The sequence below is a fragment of the Haliotis asinina genome, chromosome 3 (genome assembly GCF_037392515.1).
Source record: "Haliotis asinina isolate JCU_RB_2024 chromosome 3, JCU_Hal_asi_v2, whole genome shotgun sequence".
Classification (NCBI taxonomy): Eukaryota; Metazoa; Mollusca; class Gastropoda; order Lepetellida; family Haliotidae; genus Haliotis; species Haliotis asinina.
The window spans coordinates 4,242,855-4,257,063 of NC_090282.1; the positions used below are offsets into that span (position 1 = coordinate 4,242,855).

At 40.7% G+C, this 14,209-nt stretch overlaps 1 protein-coding gene across 1 annotated transcript; it reads left to right on the top strand.

The window, feature by feature from the left end:
- Positions 1-3,747: 3,747 nt before the first annotated feature.
- On the top strand, positions 3,748-12,483 carry LOC137276938 (ras-related protein Rap-1b-like). The gene is made up of 3 exons (XM_067808588.1): positions 3,748-3,889; positions 10,922-11,095; positions 12,119-12,483. Exons 1-3 carry the CDS (start codon positions 3,748-3,750, stop codon positions 12,481-12,483), a joined length of 681 nt encoding a protein of 226 aa, XP_067664689.1.
- Positions 12,484-14,209: the final 1,726 nt, after the last annotated feature.

Consider the following 14,209-nt stretch of genomic DNA (forward strand, 5'->3'; position numbering starts at 1 on the left):
CTGTGATCTCTTTCAATAACAAACCAGGTGATGAAGTACAAACAGGACAACTCACCCTATGCAAAGACCCACTTCCGGTATCGCAGAGTGTCAAGCATGTGGGTATTCTCCTCGACAAAAACTTTAATAGCATGGAGAGAACTGTCTCACCTGCAGGTCTCTTAAAACAAGCGTCAGAGCACTCACAAAATATGGGGCTCATAAATCAGCTCTTAACCCGATGACAAGTGCCAAACTTACTAAACTATGCTGTCTTTCAAAAGCATTATATGGATGTGAACTCTGGAACTTCATTCCGCCTACACAGATAAAAATGCTGGAGAGGGCACAACACCACTGCATCAAAGCTATACAAGGCCTTCCAAAAAGAACACGTTCTGACATGTGTCAGAGTCTGATAGGTTGGCATCCAATAGAAGCATACATCGACAGGAGGAAACTTCTATTCCTAAGTCAAGTTCTTCATCTCCATCCCCGAGCTCTGCCTAAACAACTCATGGAACACAAAAAGCAATGTTCTCCAAAGTATTATGGATTCGTTCCTGATGTCATCGGTATATTACACAAATATGGGCTGTCCACTTACATTGAGAAATACTTGGACACGAACACTTTCCCTACTCACCCATCATGGTAGACGCTAACAGCAAAAACTATCCACTCCGTGCAATCCAAGATGTGGGGTGATAGAGTATCAAACGAAAGAGACTTCGACATATTCAGACAGATTCATCCAAGAATAGAGACACACTCTGCATGGAAGCTGTGTAAGTTGTACCCCCATATTACAGGCAATGCACAGTTCCATGTTCTACTCTGTGCCTCTGTGAGGAGTTCGACATCAGATATCCTGTGCCATAAGTGTGGACTGCTCTTCAACAATGTGATCGTACATGCAGTAACAAGCTGTCAATCCACAACGACACTCCGTGATAATCTCTGGACAGAACTAGCCAATGTAGGAAGCCTGGAGTTTAGTATGTATCTGCACAATAAATCTGACATGGACATTACGTGCACTCTCCTAGCTGCCAGAGAAAACAGTGACCTGTTATGTCCTGAAGAAAAAGAGCAGTTCTCCTTAACAGCTGTCAAATTTGTGACAGCCATGTGTCGACGATACCTCGACATATGCGACTATTGCATTGTGAATATTGCATGATGAATCTCGCGTAAAGGACATCTGAATTGGTACTGTGTGTGTCTAACTTCCCCCTTCTATACGTTGTTATCTGCCTGTCATAAACGCCATTCTTTACTGTCTCTGTCTCACTGAGTTGTCAGTTGAGCCATGGATTAGGTTGCCTGCTCGATGCGTCGGCTTGATTCCCAACAGAATCACAACGCCTATCCACCCAATTACCTGCCTTGTACTCTAACTGTCCGTCCAATTCCTTTTCAAAATGTTTGTGTTCGATGTACATAATCCATATTCATGATTCATTCTTTGTTGTAAATCTTCATTACTGGAGGAAATAAAGAAGTATATAAATACAAAGTGCAAGTAAGGGAGTAACTCAACTAGTTACATGGAAAATCTATGATCCTGTTTTGATCAAAGTAGACATTATGAACACAAACTGAGGGAAGCCGGTGATTGATGCGAATATTAATGTTAATTGACTTGCTCAAGTATTTCGACACAAAGAGTAACAAAACCATAATTAGTGTTACAATATGCCACAAGCCGCTGGTGAAAGACCCAGTTAGTCTGCCGGATAGGTGTATTTTGTCAGTGGGTAAGACGGCGTTCAGAAAAAAGTCATTGGAAGTAAGTTCCGGTAAAACAGTACTAACTTTACCTAGGAAAAAAGTCCTTAGGTAAACGTCCTACAGATGTTAAGACACATGTTAGATCTGTGTGTTTTTAATATTTTACTCACATACAATAATGTAAACTGACAAAAATGACATCGGCACAGATACATTTGAAAGAATTTGTTCACATTTACTGAATGTTATTCAGTCTGAGCTCTGGGATTGATTTCCTGCCTGAAACAATGTCAGTGCAGTCTGTGCGCATGGTGTCCTTTGACTGGGTTTTTCAAAATCCCAGAATCAGGCGATGGTTCCCCACGCAGGCGGGTGATGGTGACCAACCAAGTTAAAGAAATTGGTGTTTCATCCCTCACATACATTGTTTGTTCTTGGATCACCTGATAGTTGCCTCGTGCATGTTACAGATGTAGTGCTGGCACATAGGAGGAACACTCTACACTCATAATGTACCACCCGCATACGTCCGATTAAAGTATTCTACGAGTTCCTATCCTTCTGGGTGGTCACCTAACCTGGATCTGACATGTTCCACCCCTTCTTCGGCATGTTCCAATGGTAGGAATGTCAGTCCATCCAACAACCACAGAACTGGTCCTAAGTCCCAAAGCTCGGATGTGTCGCCAAGTACTCATGATAAATCCTGGATTAGATCTGCTCAGTTAAATATCATGGTTCTTGGTTATTTCAGGTATTTTCATCCATCTCTTTTACAGTCACTATACACTGCACTTTATGTTTTCGTTACAAGAACTTTCATGTCAATATCAATTTAATTTGTTTTCACTTAGCTCTTCATTCATTCACGTGTAAATACATCACACGACAATGATAGAGTAAATGTAATTTTAATTGACGGCTGTAGATATATACATTTAAAATACACCTTTAACATATACAAACATGTGAAAATTGTTTTTAAAAAAGTACACTTCGAAAACGAAAAAGCATCACAAGACAAAAGAGACAGGCTCACACACCAAAAGTCTTTGTTCCGAGTCGACGTCTTGCCGGCCGATGTGAGATCAACGCTGCTGGGTAAGGTCGGGTCTCGCGTGACTGCTACACGTGCAGGGGCTCTCGGATGTTTCCACCACAAAATATTCAGTTGAATTATTTTCCACCAATAATTATAGGATTTTTTTTCTGGAGGACGTTTTTGGTACGTTCTTACCATAGAATATTTTTTCCGAGGACTTTTCTTGCTACTGGTTGTAATCACAGTCACGACTGATTACTTTCTCTGATAAGTGGTATGTCTGACAAGTGGAATGTCAAACTTATTGGAGGAAACCTGTAACATAGGGCCGCGTTTACTTAGGGTTCAGTATTGTTGTTTTAACAGGTAATTGTCAGCCACAGGAAACTTCTCGCTGTGACAGAGCCGTATTCTATATAATTAATTGAGCCGTAATAACGAGTTGGTACAGTGATCCCAGCGTTAGGGTCATCTGACTGCTGCTCGAAGATCACAGTGAAACACAATGAAATATTACTTGTTTTGCTGTTTATCCTTTGCACTCCTTTAAGTAATGGTTGCAGAAATTATGGCGCACATCAATGAGAAGAGAATATGTTGAACAATCAAAACATATGTGAAATCAACCCAAACCAAATCAAACATAAAAAAACAATAATTTACCAGTGAAAGCTATGTTGTCATAAATGTCATGATTGCCCTCGGGGTGCATCAATCAAACGTACCACACAAAACTAAAATTACGTCGCTGTAAATCACACACTGGTCACTGGTATCACTCCACATTGATGTAGTGATAATCTATAATACAGCATATCGCACAGTGCTTCCACTTTATGTCTGCTATACATGGACGAGTCTGCCTATATATAAACCTTGCGAGCGGCGTGGATGCCACAGCATCTTGGTAAGCGGAGGGGAAAGGCCGTGTACATCGGGCAACTAACGCCTGGATCACAACAACGATTAGATAGAGACAGCTGTTATCCGTGATGAAGGATTGTAGAATCATCTTCCTTGGATCAGAAAAGGTTGGCAAGTCCTCACTCATTCACCAGTTCATGGAAGGGTCTTTCTCAGATGACTATCGCCCTACAGTGGAGGAAAGCTACAGAAGGATGGTTCGTCTCCCAGGTTAGTGGAAATAATTTTCACCGCTGCCTTTGTATCACTTGACTGTTAGGTCTTTAACATTGCACAGATAACGTTGTGTCATATAACGTGTAGGTGAATTGATCTAACAAAAAGGCCAAACACATATTGATATTCAAGGCACTAATTTGTTTTGAATTGTTATGGTTCTTCACAACTACGCAATAAATGGTGTGTAAGAAACAACACTTCATTTTCTCAGTTGCCTTAAGAGCGCAAAGATAGACGAACAAGGTCTACTAGTTGGTTTCATGTTTGCCAGCCACTAGATTTGACTTTGATGAGAATTCACCGTAAAACGGAAACGTCAGATACGATAGAATGCATTACTTTTATCTAGATGTCGCATATCATTTTAACGCGAAGAATACAATTACACATTGTATATCCTTACTTAGCCACCGCACAACAAGGTAGTAGCCATCTGTATGTTAACAGTCAGTACGTTGGTTATGCCAAAAGGGCTCATTGGCAGGAAGGCGACTTTTCAGTGTTAGGTTTTCGCAGGAAGGCAAAACGCGGTACTCTTTGATGTTTGGTGTTGTTGTAGTAATGTTTATGTCAAGGATATCAGGAAGGATTAACAGGGGATTAATGAAGGGTGTCGACTAAATTTGTACTAATTTCTACATGAACACATGTCACGGGTCGTTCCTGGTGAAACTGATTTCGTGGACCGTTTTAGCCAACTGTTATTTACAACTGCTTGTTTTTCAAAAGCATTGTGAGTTCGCATCAATCGCATAAAACGTCAGCAGTTTTTTTTATATATATATACCGATCAAAAAGTCATTATTACTCCATTTCTGAGACACAGTACAAGTATCTACCTACAGCTCGAGGGGAAGGTAATTGTTAGTTGGAAGTTATATGCATTAGAATCAGTAAGAGGAAAGCAAATGAAGCAGATTATTGCGAATGAATAATGAAACGCTGCAGTGCCTCACTGACAGAGACATTCCACGCACCTGACGAGCCTTCCTGCGAGTGAACCATAAACACTGGGAAGGCCCATGGCAAAGGCCTGTCTTCGACTACAGTTAACCCTCTAGAGTTGGAGTTGTATTCTCGCCGGTCAATGTAAATGAAAATCTAATGCACACGTGTCCAGGGAAAACGGTAGTGCTTTCATCATGCACCTGATGTGTGGATAAGTATACATTTAATATTCGTTATTTTCGTTAGTAACGTAATTAACTTTATACTTCATAATCTACCCTACGTCTACGGATAAAAATTGCCGTGACAAAAGGTACAAGAAATACCCTCAGAACCAGCTAAACATAACACTGACAAGTCTAAAATTTCCAATTATGTATATTGAGCAAACTAAGGCAAGAATACAGAGATTCACAAGAGAGGCTTCATGTACAATGCAACTGAGTCAAATCTAAAGTAGTGGGTCACAAACATAATGTCAAATCACCAAAATCTTGGTGTGAGAGTGAGAAACAGTAATACTGAATCTAGAATAGCGAGCGACCAGGCAGTGGTTATGTACATCGAACATTGGCAGTTAGTTTAGTGTACTCCAGTTAATCCCTTTGTGTGTACCGTGTACCAACACAATAACCAGCCTTACATATATACTCAGTCCATATGAAAACGCACCACTCACGAAATCTCGAATAGCTCCACGGATTGATGTGTGAAGTATATAGTTATGATGATTTAAGAAGGCATGTAAACATCATTAAATTTAATTCACGATAATGTTAATGCGCGAGAGAGGCTTAACTGGTGTAGGGGTCAAACAGGAAAGTCAATAACGGGTGTGACCGCCATTTGCATTGACACATGCGGTGCATCGTCGTCGCATGGAGTTGATCAATCTTTGGATAGTGTTCTGAGGGATAGCATTCCACTCTTGAACAAGGGTAACCTCAAGGTCTCGGATGTTGTCTATCTGGCGTCGACGTGAAAGACGTCGTCCAATTTCATCCCATAAGTGCTGGATAGAGGAAAGGTCAGGTGACAGAGCTGGTCACTGAAGCACGGGAATGTTCTGTTGTGCGAGGTACTGCATGGACACCCTTGCAGTGTGTGCCCAAGCGTTGTCCTGTTGGAACGTGTGGACATCGTGGTGTTGATTGAAGAACGGCACGACATGCTTCTGCAGCACCTGGTCCCGGTAGTAGACGACGTTCACCCTTCCTCTGCAGATATGGAGAGGGGTTCTGTGACGGTAGTTTTATTCATCCCACACCCTAACGCTTCCACCGCCCCAACAGTCCGTCTGAACGATACAATCTGCGTTATAACGTTCACCACGTCTCTGCCAAACACGTATACGGCCATCTGCGTTCCTTAAGTGAAATCGTGTCAGAAAAGATGACATCGTGCCATTGTCGTAGTCGCCAATTCTGGTGCCTGTTTGCTCACTGTAGATGCTGGTTTCGGTGACGATCCGTCAATATGGGGCCGAAATAAGGACGTCGTGCACGCAGGCCTGCAGCTCGCAGACGGTTCCGCACGATGTTGGGGTGAATAAATCCAAGCCGTCGCTGGTAGTGTTCGGTCTCGGACATGATCCCGTACGATCTGACGGTCCTGACATGCCGTTGTCACACGTTGTTGACCCGGTTGAGGACGGACCCGAGTGCTCCCCGTTTGCAGAAACCTTTGGTGGAGTCTTGCGATCGTTGTGTGTGCACAGTGTAGTTGTCTGGCAATTTCCCTGGTGCTGGCGCCATTTTGAATCATGCCTATGGCACGTTACCGTTCAGGGGGTGTAAGTCGCGGCATCGTGTCGGCATTTCACACGTGTCAGTGAAGAACTGAAATTTTATTCGGATTCACATACTTTTAAAGGCAATTCAGAGTGAAATTCATTTACAGTTAACATGAAATTCTCGTATTTCTTGCACCTGGCATGTCGGGTGACGTCACGGTAGTGCTGTTGTTGTGTAAAAATTATATTGAAGTTCATTTGAACTTAAATATTGACTTTTTTCAAGTGGTGCGTTTTCATGTGTACTCAGTATATAGTCAGTCCTTGATTCCTGAACATTCCAGCGAAGCATGGAACTTTTTCCATGTTTTGCGATGGACAAGTCAAACAAACCAAAGGGCGTTAACTCTAAAGTGCTACCTTAAAGGCCTGCTAAAAATGAAATACTAAAATATAAAATACTACTAGCACTGAACATTCATGATACGAAATATGACCCATAATAACTATCACTCAAAACACTAAACGTTATGACCCAATAATAATTGTTAGTCAATCAATAATACAATTTACAGTAAATACACTCTCACAACAGTAGTTGTAATCAGTCTGTAAATGATTTAAGCACGTATGAACATATTTACATATATTGTGACATAGACTAAATGTACGTACATGGATATAGTTGTTTCTCGACCAGGCATCCTAATCCATCACAGGTAGTCAACTGCTGTGTGTTATGATGTTTACACTAACAGTTGCGCCTTTAGTGAGGGCCCAGGTGCCTTGCATTATGTAATAGTGGCGTAAAAACGAAGACGATACTGCTATTTCATACACAGAGAATGTTTAGATTTCACGACACATTCACCCTAACATTCTCCTATTAATATGGTACAACGGTGTCTTAATTTTACTTGAATTGTGTCCTGGTCGATAATCCCGAACTTTTCCTTCCACTTAAGTTTCTCAGTTAAGAACATTATGAACTAATTTTTTTTTCTGTTGTATTCTCACAAGGTAAATGAACATGAAAATATAATGCACACCCATCTATTCACCGAGAGAAAACGAAAACACTTTCGACGTGCAAGATATGTGTAGATAGTACATGTTTATATTTAATTTGTCGTTTATTGACATTTTTTGGATAATCTAATGAAAACCTTTACTACTGTAATCATACCATGCTCATACGTTATCTCTCCTCCATGTTAGCGCATTGTATCATTGCTGGAATATCTATAAGCTACTCATGACACATATAAATTTACAATATTCTGTATGTGCAGCTTCAATAGATTTTCCAATTTCAGTATCCCGTTTTTATGTTGGAATGATGCTAAAATCGTCATTAGTACATAAACGAGTGGGAGAAAGGTGGTCTCGGCATTTAGAATGAAGTCATGCATTTGGCCGATCCGAGCGTTAAAATCACCAAGTAAAACAATTTGGCAGCCACTGTAAGCATTTAGGAGTTTACATTGTTTGCGTTCAAGTCCTTCTATGCTGCCGTTACGTTCGGTGTATATACAAATCCTGTTGTGATCGAGGATCTGGAGAAATCAGGTATATAAAAGAATACACACTATACCCATTCTTCATGGACTCGTGGAAAACGATTACTTAGTTTATGTCCTATACAAACGGCTATTTCTCCACGATGTCTATCTTTCTTATGTAGTTTTATTACGAATACACTGGAAAGTTGTATATCCTGGAAAGATGTAACAATCAGTGTCCAGTTTTGCCCATGTTCCCACAAGTGCAAAACGGTTGAGTGTAAATATCACATTTAACTCCTCGTAGTAGTTCGATATCTTTACATATAGACTACATATGTTCCAGCATAAGGTGGAGATATCACTGATTTATCTGGGCCTGTTTGGTCGTTGTTTCGATAGTGGGAGGGATGTATCTAAGTTTCACCGTACCACCATTCCGTGTTTACATCTGCAGTAGCTTCCTGGTTATCTCCCCTTGTCGAGTCTGAATGACGTTGCCCACCTAGAATCACTTTGTCGCGCTGACTGTTATACTTGGAGACGCGTTCCAGTCTAAGTAAAATTAGTTTCAGTGTATTTCGTTACACTCCACCACTGAGTCTAACAAAACCTAGTAGAAGGTCGCGTCTGGTAACCTTTGAGCGACAAATGACCATCCAATCAAACGCGAGACGGTTAAATAGATTTAACCAATCAGACAACGGCTATTATTTAGGGATCGGAGGGACTTTCAAAACATTCAGGTCACTGACACAAGACTCTCTACACAAACAATTCGCATATAACACAAGTATTTGTGTGCAGTATATACACTTTGGGGTTTCTGTTGACATGGTTACCATTAGCTAATATTTCCGCAAGATGACATCCTTGAATGTTGCCAAAAACACCATTTTCAGCGACTGTTTACTCACCGTTGTCATGGTTGTACGTAAGCCGTGTGCATCACCCGGAAGCGAGCGTAAGCTAAATAGCATTCGGAATCGTCCGGGTACGAACCTTTTCGCGATAAAAAGTTCAAAAGGTATGTGCGAATATCCACTTTCGCGATTTGGTAAGCTGTGTTCTGATTGGTCAATCTCAAAGGTTCCCTGACGCGTCCTTCTATGAGGTTTTGTTAGACTCAGTGGTGGAGTGTAACGAAAAGTACTGAGACTAAGTTTACTTAGACTGAGACGCGTTCACCAACTATTAACTTATCATTGGAGATGTACAGTTCGATTCACCCTTCTTCACGGAGTCTTGCTCAAATGCTTTCACGTATTCCTCTTGTATAATCGTTATTCATCCGATACTGTTTACTAGGTATTTTTTTCAGTTTCAGCTTTTTCTCTCACAAAGTTCCTTACCCTTGAAAGACTGAAACTGGGCAATGATAGGTCTGGGGCTAGTTGTTGCTTGAATCCTATGTACTGTTTCAAGCGTGGTATCACGCACATTTTCCATCTCCAGTTAAGTCGCCATAAACTGCTTCACTTTTCTGTTCCCCTTTCGCCTCTGTCACCTTCTACGCCGAATATGATTAAATTCGATATGACTCGGCCTCTAAGCTACCTACCGTCAATTTTAGCTGTTCAGTTTCTCTCAGAAGTTTGTCTGAAGAACAAAATCGAATGTCGTTTTCAACGTTCTTTAAAATGGTCCAATTCGCTTGTCATTTCTGTCAATGCCTGTTTGTTTGATTCCACTGTAGACTGTATATGTATAAGTATATCTTTTAGGCCTCTGTCCGTCTGTCGTCACATGCAGTCGTCTGCCCGACCTCTTATCAGACCTCCACAAAGCTGAATTCTCTGTATCCCCTGTTCCTTTGCACGATGTACAAATAATCACATTTTAATTCTCCGTGATTGTACTGAGGCGTACATGTTGATTTTCACCCATCCACCACTGTAGGTGGCGCTCTATGTTCCTCCTAAACATAAACATAGCGAATGAGTTTATAAACACATTTGTGAAAATATAGAAATGCTCAGACAAATGTTTCCATAATTCAATAATAACAAACTAAGTTCAGCATATGCCGCCACACTTATTGACAAACGGTTCGTATCATTCAAGAAATTATAAGCAGATTTTATTATCAGCTCGTTTCCATACTGAAACAAAGATTCATCACCGTTTAGAATAGCATGTAAACTTATACTATTTAGATGAATTGGTCATAAATTACCGATGAATCTTGACAAACATAGTAGCAAATGCATTTTTTAACACACAGAACAAAACTGTGTTCATGTAAGAAAAGTAAATGGTTGGTAGATGGTGATATTTGAAATATTGTGGGACATTTTGGGACACAGACTGAAGCTAAAATGTTTTCGGATTTCAAAGTCAGGAACTTTCTGTCGTCTGAAACTATGGAAACAATATCAAGAATCATACTCTCTTGGCGACACACCTTGTACTGTTACTGCCTATAGACCCACCCATGAGCAGACGTTGATGGTTTCATAAAATGTCTTAGAACAGACTATCTTACTCCTACTTTGTTGCAATACCTATGGTTCCTGAACAATGAAAGATGACATTTGGCATTCCCCACTTCAGACTAAGCTTAGATACACCCTAAAGTTCTCATACATTAATTTTGGCAGTTAGAGGAGATGGTGAAATCTAAGGAAGCCTGGTCGGTTTGTAAACAAAAGCTGTGCTGGGAAAACTGCACTTGTTGGAGAAAAAGCAAAGCGCAGTTACGACTTTACATTGTGTGTTATTGCGTGACCGATTCGTCTGCTTGAGACCAGTGAGCAGCTTTGTGGACATATATTGATAATTATCATAAATGTCGAGGAAGAATATACTGCAGTGTGTTGCAATTTGTGGTTTCTGTTTCAGATGGTAACTATGCCAACATAGAGATTCTTGACACTGCAGGGAAATCCGACTTCCCAGCTATGAGAAGGTTGAGAATTGAGCATGGAAATGCCTTCGTTGTTGTCTATGCCGTAAATGACGAACATTCCTTCCAGTCTGCCCTCAACCTCTGTAAGCTCATCTTCTCCATCAAAGGTGGGTGTAGCGTGCAACATTATGCAGATTCGATCAATACAAATTTAAAATGTACGATCCTATTATTAATATCCATAACTATCGATAACGATATGGTTGGTGAGACATTCATTCACCGTTAACACCCACAAACAATGTCACCAGTATTGGGTGAATAAGACTATTTGGACACGGAGTTTTGAGACATGCTTCTGTTGAAAGGACCGTCCATGATAGTTACACCGAATTAGCTGTGCGTTGTAGTTTAACTACGTACACATGTCTCAATGACATCACACACGCCTTCAGTGGGAGAAAAGTAAGGACTGAGCGCTGGTCATGACATGCCATGCACGTTCTGCTGTTTGGAGATATCAGCACAATCATAGCATGGTGAGCACATGCATCCTGAAGTACGACACGTTACCAATCACATTGTTGAAGTGGCACCGGGTGGTGAAATGATGTTGTCCCGATAGTAGTAACCGGTGATTCTCTGTCATAGACTATATGGAAGCCAGGCACTGTACAGCGTACCTCCATTTGTCGAAGTACATGAGATTATCCCAATGTTGATTATATCAGTGCTGGCGTTCCAGGCAAAATTGTGGACAGCTTCCGCTTGTCATGCTGAAGACCTGTGTTCGAATCCGCACATAAGTACAATGAGTTGCAAACGTCACTCGATCAATGCTGTTGCTTCATTCTTCTACTGAGGATTATCTGTGTTGTAATGAATTGCCATTATAAAGCAATGTTCAGGCGTACATCCTTTTCTACGTGATACATTGACTATACGTTTACTGTTAATGTTTCAAGGCATCATTTTCAAATTATTCCCACTTACGGAAAAATCAGAAACAGATACAAGTCAGTATGTGATAACCCAGTAGAAAATGGAAATCCCTTCAGCGTCGCCTCAAGACCAAGTTCTCTTTCACGTATAGCTAATTGCTGGAAAACAATCCACCCCACCTAAGCTTGTCTAAGTACATATTGACATTTTCAGTAGCTGCATGTAAATAGTTCTGGTTTCTGTTACAGGTCAAGTGAATGTCCCTGTCGTCCTCGTTGGCAACAAGTTGGACTGCGACACGACAAGGAAGGTGTCAACTGAGACCGCCACGAAACTAGCTCGAGATGAAATGGGTTGTTCCTATGTGGAGTCCAGTGCCAAATGTAACCTAAACGTTGATTGCTTGTTTGATGTATTGCTTCTCAAGAAGGTCCAGCAAGAAGAGTTTCCGGATGGTCAGCCGAGGAAAACAAGGAGAAGTCATAGTTCAAGGTCATTGTGTGCTCAGGGCAGCACACGCAGTAAACTGCAGAGGAATTACAGTGTCTGCAGTTGTGTCATGGCTACGTCCGACAAAAAGAAAAAGCATGTGCATGGGTGCAAAATCATGTGACACACTAAGCACACTACGATTTACCCTCACCCAAAGGTTAGCATTTTATCTATTGTGAGCCAAGTGAGTTCGGAACCTTTGTGAAGTGCTGTAGGATAAACACGCGGTGATGTTATAGTGATTGATCTCGCTGTAACTCCGAGATGGCTTAGAGGAAAGCCGTGACATTCGTAGGAGTGACAAAGCTTGATGGCACTGGCTGGCAGATTGTGGTAACGCGACACCAATCTATTTAAAGACGCCGTGTTGAAAATGTCAGTCTGTAATGCTGCTACTGAAATCATACCCTTTGGGAATAAATAAACCACGAACGTTATATATCTTTGTTGACGCATACAGCGAAAACCCCTCATACCAGACTGCAATGTTCGCACTAAATGTTCCTCAATGACTCAATGTATGAAAGGAACAGCGTCCACTTCCTGTATGCAGCCAATAAACGTATAGTTTCTGTAGTGAAGGGTGCAGCTGACAAGTCACTGTAGCAGATTTCATCTGGAATAATTTCTCGATGTATGCTCGTGCAATCCAAATGGATAATGAAGAAAGCGAGCCTCAAAAGACGTTAATCCCGCGTGATATTACTTTTTAAACACAATATTGAGCATGTTATTTTTTTATACATTTTCACTGTATTTCTATGTTATTATATGGGTTCATAACCCAGTCATGAGTGTTCACCATGTGTAATAAAGTATTATGCAAACATAATCATTTACTGGTGTATCATATTTTAAATAGCATTTCAATCCTTGCTAGTCATCGTAAATGCAGAACGTATGAACAATAACAGGCCCATTTTGTGGCATGCACACTTGTACAATAGTGTGTATATAGTTGCTGGCGACAGGTTGGGTTTGCTTGTTTTATATCTATTCACTTTTATTCCTCTAATTCAGTCTGTAGAAAACGGGCTAACATTATCAATTTTTTGTTACTATGAGGAAAGGTCAAACAGTAATGACACAGTATAGACCCAGAGAAGAGTCACCTAACCAGCCCATGCACCCAGTTGTACACTGCCTTTAAAGCTACCTTGGAGTGGTTTGTAATGATGTGCTAGTTATATATTATGTAATTGTCAACTTGTACGTTGGTTTCACGCTGAATGTCGTTTCAGGAAACACCGTTTCGGTTTGACAATCGATACGTATAATGACGCGCGAACTGTGAAATTCCTTGATACACAATAGCTGAGACCAGAAATTGATCAACATTAATATTGCATAGCTCATACATTAATGTGAACGATATAATCTTTGAATGATATGACTGCTTACCTAAAACCCATAAACTGACGTGTGAACAATGTTATATTTTTGTTGAACCGTAATAGACCTCCCAGGGTCAAGGTAGTTCCTGGCCTTGAACAAATGCAAGTGTGGGCTGTGTTGACCAAGCAAATTAGGGATTTACATCAATATGCATGTTTTTACTAGATGTTTGAATAGCTTAGAACTTTAAGATGTCCACTGACACTCTCTAGGTGGTAGATGACATCGACCAAACATGGCTGAGTGAAAAATATAGGTCGGCGTCCTAGTTTCATTTTGCCAGTTAGTATGTTGTTGTTTGTTTGCAGAGGGTAAATCAAGGTCATCGACCGTATAGTACGTATACATCACTGCCCACACAATTTCAGTGTTTCAGTATTTCAGTATTTCAGTATTTGCTCGAACATAATACGAACTCTTATAAACTGTTGTCTGCGATTATTGTAAGCATT

Bases quoted from the DNA above. Each gene is read 5' to 3' on its own strand.
- LOC137276938 (XM_067808588.1), top strand. From the start codon at position 3,748: ATGAAGGATTGTAGAATCATCTTCCTTGGATCAGAAAAGGTTGGCAAG. The intron at 3,890-10,921 runs GTTAGTGGAAAT...TTTCTGTTTCAG, and splicing joins AAGGATGGTTCGTCTCCCAG to ATGGTAACTATGCCAACATA. The intron at 11,096-12,118 runs GTGGGTGTAGCG...TTTCTGTTACAG, and splicing joins GCTCATCTTCTCCATCAAAG to GTCAAGTGAATGTCCCTGTC.